Raw genomic sequence first — 11,289 nt, 5'->3', positions numbered from 1 at the left:
GTAGGGAAATAAAGGATCAAGAACAAGATCATTTATATATATAGGATACAAAAAACATTAACATCTTTGTGATAGAGGGATAGTGGGATATACTTTGAATAAACTTTTCAATAAGTACTTATGAAAAAAAAAAAACATTAGAAAATAGTCAAAACTATAAGTTATTTAAACAACAACTTCTCATATTAATTAGGTTCTACATCTCAATTTTTCCAGAAACACACTCATTTAGCTTTTCCACAAATAAATACCTATATAAACTTATATCAATTTTTATCAAGTAAATAAGCTCTCGTAAGCTAAAAGCTAATCCAAATTGGTTCATAAGTTCTTCACCTCACTTTTTCCATAAACACTCTATGAAGCACAGACACTTCTAGGATTAGGTATGCCCCATGTCCTACATGCATCGGTGTCTGACACCCATTCAACATGCATCTAACAACCAAGACAATTGTATAAGTGCCAGTGTCTTATGTTTAGGACATTAGGCGCGTCCACGTGGCAGGCGCGTCCACGTGGCCGGTGTCTGTGTCGAAGTCGGTGTTTCATAGGAAACACTTCCATTTAACTTATTCATAAAAACTTATAATTTATAAACTTAATCCCTAATTATCAAGTGAATAATATCTCGTAAGCTAAAAGCCAATCTAAATTAGGGCATAGTTACGTAACACAGAATAGATAAACTTACTACTCACATGAAAAATACCTGCTCATACAAATCCTCCAATTTATTCCTTGGAAGCTTGAGTTGAGAAACTTGGGGTAAAATCGCGTCCCATCTTCCACTATTAATATCAGCAACAAAGGTTTCAATGCTGTCAACAGTATTTAGAGAAACTTGACACTCGTTCTGCAGTGTCTGAAATGTCTGATGCAGTGAATTCTCTTTGCAGAACTGGAGCACGGTTTTAATCACACTGTAAATTGAAACAATGACATGTGATTTCGAAAGAATATACACATAAAATAAAAATTAAAGTAATGCTACATTTCAATTGAATAGGGTTGATAATAATAGGATTAGGTTTAGTGAAGGAAACTCACTCTCGAGCTTCGATTTCTAGCGTAGACATTGCTTGCTTCTGGAATTAGAGTAGGAGAGAGCGAGAGAGTGGGTTTGTGTATCAGTGTAGGGTTTAAGCGTTCTCGTGTTTTACCTTGTGATTAGATTCAAGAGAAAACGTTGAAAAGAGATTAATTAGTTAGTTATCGGGTCATTAACATTTCGTTTGGTGACAGAAAAGTTGAAGGAGAGAAAGAAAAGGGAAAGAAAGAGAATAGTAAGTGATATGGTTATTTAGTTGTTTGGTATGAGAGAAAATAAAAGACTCGCTCTCATTTATTGAATAGAAAGTGAGAGGATAGAATGAAAAATATAATTCAAAAATACATAAATACCCTTAATTAAAATATGAGATAAGATACATAATAAAATTAAAAAATAAATTATTTTTATATTATTCATAAATAATTTTAATATCTATTGAAAATTTATTATCAAATCATAATTTATTTTTATTTTTTTAGTTAATCTTTCAATTTTCAAAAGAACAACGTCCTTATATTTTGAAGAATTCTTGTAAATAAAATTTTATCACCAGTTATTTTAGTCAAATTTGATCTTGGTTGCTCCTAATTAATCAACTATTGTGTATCTAAAACTCATTAAATGTGCAAACTCAAATATTTGATTAATTTATTTCTATAAATATATTTAAACATAAATATAAATTCCTATGAAATTGCTAGAAATTTATTGCTTTAAAAATGTTTGTTTACAATAATATAAAATAATATGGAACTGTAAATAAGAATGTTTAAGAAAACATTATATATAATATATTCAGTATAAGTCTCAATAAAATATAAAAGAAAATTATTGGAAAGAGATATGTGGTTAAATAAATAAATATTTAAATAGATTGTTCCGGTTATTAATAGAGAAAATAGTTGATTTATTAATTTGAAATTTAAAAATCTTTAAAATAAATGTTCAATATGTATTACACAAAATTATATCAAGGAACGTCATATTGATAAAGTATATCCATTATTTCCTCAATACAAAGGTAATCTTAATTTATTTTAATGAAAAAGTTTAAAACAAATTTACATTACAATAATATACCATCTTGTATTGGAATTTGTTGCAATATAGGACTTGGATGTATTGTTGATCACAAACGATTTTAGTTAGAATGCTATATAAATTGTTTATACGCTTATTGTTGTCATATACTTTGCATTCTGGTTTATGTGTTTAATTTTTTTGGATTAACTGGTTTAATTATCACGGCCAACAACAAATATGTGCAATCAAAATATTGGCATAAATTTTAAATTAGAACCCTAAAATTTATATTGATATCTTTAATTAATTTTGTACATAGAGCCTTCTAAAATTTTATATTTTCATTATGTTCAAAAAAATTATATTTACACCTTATGTTAAGAATAAATAATCAGTTTGAACATAAATTATATTCTCCTTAAATAGAGACTAAAGATTATTTTTTTCAACTCTCCTTTCCACACTCCAATATGGGATTATGTGTTAACGGCAACAACCTATCAAACGCTATCACCAATTGCAAAATGTTATAATCTTCATTATTGTTATTAGAGCTATGTGATTTATTGATTGTAGAAACTCAATTTGTTTGAAAAGGTTGATGTAGTGGCTTATTGATTTTAAGAACTTACTATCTATTAATATTTTATATGATGTTAGAGTTTTATATTTTATAAACTTGTTATTGATTTTGTGATTTATAATGGTATCAATAGATCATTTGATGGTAATCTATTAGATCGCTTATTGGTAATCTATTATTGGACTTATTATATTTATAATGTAACTCATTACTGATTTATTAGATATATTACTAATTTGTTTCAAAAAGTATTATAGGTATAGCTTTTTTTTTAAATAACAAGAAGGTTAGTATTAGATTGAAGTTGTATTTAGATGTTATTTATAATTTACTTATTTCGACGTTTTAAAATAAAATAGTTTAAATTTTTTATATTTCATTCGATAAAAATATAATATTTTTAAATAATTTATAAAAATTAAAATTTCATATTTTATTAAAGTCTAATTTTTTAAATTTGGACAGAATGTTCAAAAACATTAAGATGGTTAATTATACATGTGATTTTGATACTTACTACTTGGATTTGAATAGGAGTATGTATGAACTAGGGATGTTCGCGGTGCAATTTGAATCGGTTTTGAGAGAAAAATTCATTTGAATTAAATATTAAATTTTTTACGATTTGATTGAAATAACAACTAAAAAAATATGATCCAAATTAATGTGAATTAAATCAGATTCATTTTCGGTTGATCTAAATTATAATCTGTAATATATTATTTTAATAATAATATTATAAAATTACATGTAACAAGTTTGAAACAAAATATTATATTAAAATTTAATATTATAGAATAACATAAATCGGTTATATTTGAGTTATATGAAATATTAATAAAAATATATCAAGTTTAACAAACAAGTATTATTAAAAATTATTTAAAACTAAAAATAATAATTTAATGTAATATCTTATATTAGTAAATAAAAAATAAAATATTTAAAATTTGTAAATATATTTTTTATTAATTTTTAAAAATAAATTCAAAATTTAATCTGATCGATTTTCACAAAAGAAAATCTAAACTTATTAATAATATTTAATTTTATGAGATTTTGAATTTTTATCAATTTGTTTACATTGATTTAGATGTAAACACTTTTAATATGAACGATATTGACTGAATTATACTAGCATTAATTTTTTACCGTCAATATTTTTAAAGGAAAAAAAAACATTCAGCCACACAGGTAAACCATGGTTAAATAATGAAAATTTAAATGATAAGGATTTAGCTACGGTAACGTATGGCTAAACAATATTTTGACCATAGCTAACATAATGTTAGGATGGTACAAAGTAAGCGTCGCTAATATCGGCAAAAAAATTGCCACACCCAGCCGTTGCATGACTGAGAAAATCGTGGTTACTTATATAGAATATAAAATAAAAATTTGTGGTTAATTATTTAATCATGACCAAAAGTTGTTTTTGCCGCGGTTTTAACTGTGGCTATATAAGTCGAAGTTTTTGTAGTTGATATATATATAAACAAATTTTATATTATAATTGAATGTTAACCAAACAAATTTTATGTTGTTAACACATTACAATTATATATAGCATGATTTTAAATATAATTATAATAAAAATTAAATATTTTTAATGACTTACGATAATGTATATATGAATTAAATTCATATTAAATATGTAATATATGTACAACTTATGCAATACAAATGCAATGCATGCACGACAATGGCACCAACCGGTCCTTCGAAGCTCCGCTCTTATATACTCCACTTATACGTACATTCTGTTTAGGCCTTAATTTATAGCATATTATATAATTTATAATGACTGAACAATTGCTTGAAGCTTCATCAGCTCTCACGCTGAAGCAAGAATCAAATCATCAAATGCGCTGGTTTTAAAAATTGAAAGCGTAAGCCATGCATTCATACATAGACATTTTTTTATGTCTTCACCCATATCGACCTTTTTGACCCATGAAGTCGTTGATTGATTAAATAATATATCTATATACCTTTTGTCATACTCAGCCTCACAAGTAAACTTTGTCATATTCACCTCCCTAGTCTAACCTCTACGTTATGAACAATTTAAATATTGAGAACGATTGCTTGAAGGTTCATTGGTTCTCATGCTTAATTAATAATCAATTTTATTCGATACCATTAAAATATTAATATTATTAGATTGAATATTATGTTTTAGAATTAAATTCAGTCGCAGTTGTGTGTGAGTTTATTTATCATTCCAAATAAAAATAAATAAATAAATAATCAACCATCAAATGTGTTGTACTTGAAAAGAGAAAGTGCTTGACATGCATGCATAAACAATTTCATATGCCTTCATCAATCTTTTAGTCTCGTAATTTTTGTTAATTAATAATTCACTTTAAACTTTACAGCCGAAAGAGGAAAAGGTTAATATTAAGTCATTAATAATCTTGAAACAAGAGAAGAACATTCCATATAACCAAGGCAATTGAAAGCTTTGTCAAAAGAAAAAAAGGCAACTGAAAGCAACCATACGAAACCCTGCCATTTAATTTAATTTAATAAACTATACTTAACAAAAGAGATGGAAAACCATTAAAGAATGGACATGGCTTTTATTTTTTGACTCAATGAATGGCTTTTATAAAAGGCTTAGTTTTGGGATTAATTTGCACAAAAAAGTAAAACTACAATAGTAAGAAATAAACCTATATCTACTATTTTACTCCCTTTCACCCACAATAAATCATTCTAACCAAAAAGAATAATTATCTCATTTTATACGTCACGATATCAATGAATTATTTCGAAAACATAAACTAATTATACTTATAAGTCTATTATAGTTTAAAATATGTTTTCTTAAAATTTTTAATTTAATTTATATTTATAAAATTTTCATTAAATATAAAATTCATAAATTTAAACTTCATGAAATATTTTCTAATTTATATTGAAAATTTCTCCAATCTTGCAATTGAAAATAAATAAGACCTAAACAGGATTGTAAAAATAATATACCTAACATTCCAAACTAGATATTATAATGATGAAATAGGTACAATATTCAAGGGTCCGTTTGTTAGTAATCGAAAAATAAGTGGTTTTGACTTTCAATGATTTAGAGGTTTTTAACAAAAATAGAATCAATTTTGTATTTGTTCACTATAATCAAAATATTATTATTATTTTTTAAAATCAGCCATATTTTTAGTAAACTAGCCAAAACAACTTTCCATTTTAAATAATTTTTAGATTATTTTTTTACATTCTCATTCATTTAAATTGTAACAAACAATTAACTCTTAATAATGATTATTTTTTAAAGTGATTTTCTATAAAGAAAACTTTAACAACGGGCACAAGATGTATGTTTGTTTATAGAATAGAATTTAGTTTAGTGAAGTTGGTAACATGTACAGCCTTAAAGACACACGTTAAAATACTCCGCAAATATATTTTAAAAGTAAAATAAACAATTTTTAATATAAAATTTATATGTATAAGTACATTAACAAGTATTCTAAAGATACGTGATAACATTTTTTTAGAAAAAGTAGTGACTATGTCACATTATATAAAAAAAGAAAAATGAACACTGACAATTAAACTGTTTTTGTTAACTTAAAATTTCAACCATAGGTGCATGCGCGCAGTTGTTGTGTGGTAAGCAAACAAGAGGATGACGCGAAACCTTACAAACAAATAAACACATTTGATTAACGCGTTGATGATACATTGCACCAAATCGATTGATTTGATTAAGAATAAGGGTCTACTCACACAAAATCTACAAAATTTGTAATTTGTTTCAAACATAATATTCAATGATAGTTGCTTTTGCTAAAACAACAACTATCCCCCAAGTCATTGTCAATGCTGTTAACTTAATTTACAAAACGTTTTTTTTAAGCCAAATGGGACGCGAGTAAATGTTATCTGCCATGTTTTTGTTGTATTTTTAGAGTTATTATATTTCAAAAGTTATCCAAAAATTCATTGTATTTTGTACATGTCAAATATTTTTAAACATGTTTTTTTATTTGACCAGGTGTTCCTATTTTTTCTTGGTCAAATGTATAGTAACATTCATTTTAGTTTTTAAGTGGTTGCACACATTTGAAAAGTTCTTCTCACACACCTATGTTACACACACACCCATGACATGATTAGTTAGATTTTAGTTTTCACGCATATACAAAATAACAACAACAAAAAACTTTAATTTTTACTTAATTAAAAAGGGTCCATGAATATTGAGATCTAATACATTATTTTGAACGACACAAGAAAAATACTTGCACTTAATATACCCATCTATAAATAAAAATTGTTTTCTCTCCTAAAAAAAACTAAGTTCCTGGGCTACATTTTCCGTATTAATTAAATTTGAGTTGGTTTGATACCTTAATGTATATTATTTGCATTCTATTGTACCTTGGGGATTTGCATTCATTATGCGAATAAATGCTTAAGAGCGATCATCTAAGATGTCTCAGGTATTATTTCACTGGTATATTATTTTTGCAGGTTCGTTTGTGTTTGTCGCTGAGTTCGTTAGATTCAATTGTTTGTGATATAAGTCACAGTTTGCAGGATCAAATATCAACAATTCCCATGTGAGAAAAAGATCAACCAACCAAATATATAGAGGTCCTGAAAAAGGCTGGGGTATCGAGAGAAGCAACAACTACAACTACATCAAATAGATTAATGGATCAAACATAAGGACAATTGAAAAACAAAACTATTTTTATAAAATTTAAACAATAAAAAAGACGCTCTACATTATACCACTTTGATAGGTGGTCAATCATAGACAAAGACTTAAAAGTCACTCGAAGTTCTAATGAAAATTAATGGTACTCCTCATAAATAAAAAGTTAAAGACTTTCATTATCTTTACGACTGAAAATTTAATTTAATTGATGCTAGTTTGACAAGTCTAAGAGAAATGAATGAAAATCAACTAGTCGTAATGAGACAAAGCAACCACGTAAAGAACATGTAAAACTTCATAGTGACATCAATAATGTACTTGTATATACCACTAATCACGGGCATATTATAATGAGATAATAAATGACTACAAATTAATGTCTAAAGTTGTAGATATAATCTATATGATAATAATTTTTAATTAAAGAGTTGATTTTAAAAAATATTTATCTGGGATGGTATTATTGAATGAGTACAATTTTTACTATAACTCTTGAGACGATTTTGTGATTTTCTTTTTATCCATATCGATTTTAATATTTTAATTTTTTCCGTGATCTTGATTCCAATTATTTAAGATAATTTATTTAAATTGATGATTCAATTATTGTTGTTGAACTTATTTAAATAAACATTGCGTAAAACACAAATCTTAATCTTATGATATATATGACCCGCAAAACCCCTTGACATATTAAGCAGGAAAGTAGTATATATAGGATCATTTTAAATATTTGGGAGGTTTTGTTATAATCTTAAAAATGAAATTATTAATAACAAGATATAATTTAAAATTAAAAAACAAATGTTTATAAGTCTCTGTAAAATTTTATTTTTAGTTTTTATAAAAAATTCTCAATTTTTTAGTCTCTTAATGTTTTTTTATTTACTTTTAGTTTCTATTTTAAAAAATTTTTGTAAAAAATTGATAGTTTTTATAAAAAGTTGATAGTTTTAGTCCCTAAAATTTTTTTATATAAAATTAAAATATAAACTAAAAGTGAATACTTTTTTTAAGGACTAAACTTGAAAAGTCATAATTTTGTAGTGATTATAAACATATTTAACAACAACAAAAATCCAATCTCATTTTATCATATTATAAAAAAAATTGGGATCAAGATCGACCATGGACATGTGCAGGTAGACCAACTGTACAAGATCCAATCTTTTTTGTTTTTTTCTTAAGAGTATTATATGATTAAAAAAAATTACTAAGATATAAAAATTTGAAAATTTAATAGTACCCCGTCAATAAGGTTTATACCCCAACAATTTGAAAAAAAAGTTAAAAAAAAAAAATCAAATTTTAGCTCTTTCATTTTCACTCATTTCAAGTAAATAATTTGCTCTAAATTTGTACCACTTCATCAAATTTACCAGTAAATATTGATTTTTTTTAATTCGATACACAAATTAATACTAAGGAAAATTTAGTTCTTCAAAAATTTAATATAGTTTTTTTTTAAAATTAAATTTTACTTGCCAAAAATATACCAATTTTTTTAGAAAACATGATTTCGAGTAGTTACAATATGTGTATCGAACTACCAAAAATTTTATTTTATAAATTCTTGAAAGTTAATAATTTATAAAAAATTCAATTTTGAATTTTCTAGTACGTTTTTGTTTGGCAATACCGTAAATTTCATATTATTGAAAAATTTGGTATGTAGTTTTTTTTTTTCTTAATTAGGTTTGAAAAAAATGCATTTATGTGTAGATTTGACTGAAACATTCATAAGTGATTAATATTATTATTCAGAAGCATATCAACACATCGGTTGCAGGAGCATATTAACATTACTTTTATCTATTAATTTTGTTTTACTTTGCAATTTTGCGGATCAATATTGCTCCCAAAGTATCCCTAAATGAACATAATGATAACTACACAAGACAATAGTTACAAGAGCCAGAAAAATAAGTTATGGATCCCAATAAATTTGACTCCTGATAAATTAGAGAGAAGAAAGTTGTCCCATGAGGAGATCTTATCTCTTCCAATGTTTAAGGTAGAGATCTTAGAATTTTTAGAGTTTTGATCGAAGTACGATAATTTTTTATTTGAATATGAAAAAATTATGCTTGAAGATGAAGTTTGTTGAGTTTTTATTAAAAAAATTAGGGGTCAAAGATGAAGATTGTTGAGTTTTTATCATTTAATTAGTTTATTAATTAATTAATTAGTTTTAAGTTTTTAATTAAATAAATAAATGAGTTAATAAAAATGAATTTTAAATTTAAATATTAAATATTAAATATTGTCTAGTCAAAAACAATTACACAGTTATCATGTGTCACTTGATCCAACATCAGCCATGTCACCATTTTTTTTTACTAAAAATGTTCATAAAAAACTTTTTTAAAACTTGTTAGAATTTGCAAGGGTATAAATAAAATAAAAATAATTACAAGGACTAAAATCAAAACAAAACATATTGCAAAGACCAAAAATATATTTAAACCTATAGATAAACATCATTTCATCTGCTTTGTTGCATGGTACCATATATAAGTTAGTCATGTAAAACAAATGCCAATTTACCATAGGTATCAAGGTCTTGAAAAAGAAATAGTACTTTGTAGATACAAGAGTAAAACTTTTGTCAGCTAGTATAGTACAACCTACCAAATGAAGTAAGTATGTCCTCCCTACACAATCAAGTCATCATTTAAGAACTTTCTAAAAAAACACAGTTTTCAATCATCAAAACTATATATTGGAAGCACCTATAATGGTCATAGTCTCATTCACAACTTATGCATCATCGACTCCTAATAACTTAACAACAACAACATTTTCCAAATCTTCACTCATGTTAGCTAGAGGTGTTAATAACCTCCCATAGCATGGTATGCTCAACAAACCCTAAATATTGTCAATAGTAATAGACATTTCACCAAATGACAAATGAAATGACATAGTCTATGTGTGTCATCTTTCAGCAAAGATTATCATCAATCATATGCAAAGAGGATGTAAGTCTGATCTAGTAATTTGTTGATCTATCTTACCAAGCAATACATGTTTCATATCAATGAATTTGTCTTGTTTGTCATTCAAAATAACTTTTAATGCACACTATTTAATTAAAATAACACAATATATTATACTATTCTAAACTATATTATAATATACTATAAAATAAATTATTTACCAACTTGTTAATCTCACACTCTAGCTGCAATGTGGCACTCATAATCCTTGAGGATGGAAAAATCGTACGATCATCCATGAAACATAGGCTGATCAGGCACAACATCTGGTCGATGCTACTGATGCATGTGATCTTCATTCACAAGATATTGTTGCTTCTCCAGCTATATGTGACCCTCATACACAGGATCTTGATGTACTACATACTCAAACTCAAGAAAAACATTATCCTCATAATACTCTTGTACACCTCTTGTTGTATCTCTTTGTTTCTCTTTCTCATTTTCTCAACAACAGCTCTCATATTAGATTGTGTAGGAGGTCAAACTTGATAATGTTCTATATTTATTGCTTGTCTACTCCTATCTGAAAAAAAAATAACAATGTAAAAAAATTGGAAAAAAAATGTAAAACAAAAAACGACTCAAAATATTCATTTTTCCAAATTTTTCGATAGTTATGTTCCAACCTAGAAAATTTGATAATAATTTTCACTCGAAAAAAATTCACTTTTCAATTTTTTCGGTAGTTATTTTGTGCCCCGGAAAATTAACTACTAAAAAATTCAAAAAATAAATTTTCTGGTATGAAAAATTCAGAGAGAAAAAAATACTTTTTCAAAAAATTGGAATGGAGTATGTGTCAATTATATCTGAAATTATTTTATATTAATTGTTCATGTGAGGGTAATTTAGGAAGACAAAAATTATAAATGAGGAGTACAAATAAAATTGTGGGCGGTACAAAATCTATTTTTTTAAGGCTAAATTACATTTGTGG

The 11,289-nt window shown here is 25.8% G+C and overlaps 1 protein-coding gene across 2 annotated transcripts in view; it reads right to left on the bottom strand.

Moving 5' to 3' along the window:
• The window catches only part of LOC101502493 (suppressor of mec-8 and unc-52 protein homolog 1), a 14,264-nt gene extending 13,055 nt beyond the window's left edge, over positions 1-1,209 (bottom strand). Inside the window, exons 1-2 of one of the 2 annotated variants that reach the window (XM_004508834.4) lie at positions 1,051-1,209; positions 713-923 (exon numbers count right to left, since the gene is read on the bottom strand). In XM_004508834.4, the coding sequence (XP_004508891.1) occupies positions 713-923; positions 1,051-1,079 (240 nt within the window). In that variant the 5' untranslated portion in view covers positions 1,080-1,209. Of the gene's footprint in view, positions 1-701; positions 924-1,050 lie in introns of both variants that reach the window. The other variant, XM_004508835.4, reaches the window with a different exon arrangement.
• Positions 1,210-11,289: the final 10,080 nt, after the last annotated feature.

Source organism: Cicer arietinum, chromosome 7, assembly GCF_000331145.2.
Source record: "Cicer arietinum cultivar CDC Frontier isolate Library 1 chromosome 7, Cicar.CDCFrontier_v2.0, whole genome shotgun sequence".
Taxonomy (NCBI): Eukaryota; Viridiplantae; Streptophyta; class Magnoliopsida; order Fabales; family Fabaceae; genus Cicer; species Cicer arietinum.
Note: the sequence above shows the minus strand (reverse complement) of the source record. Positions and strands in the feature narration are given on the sequence as shown.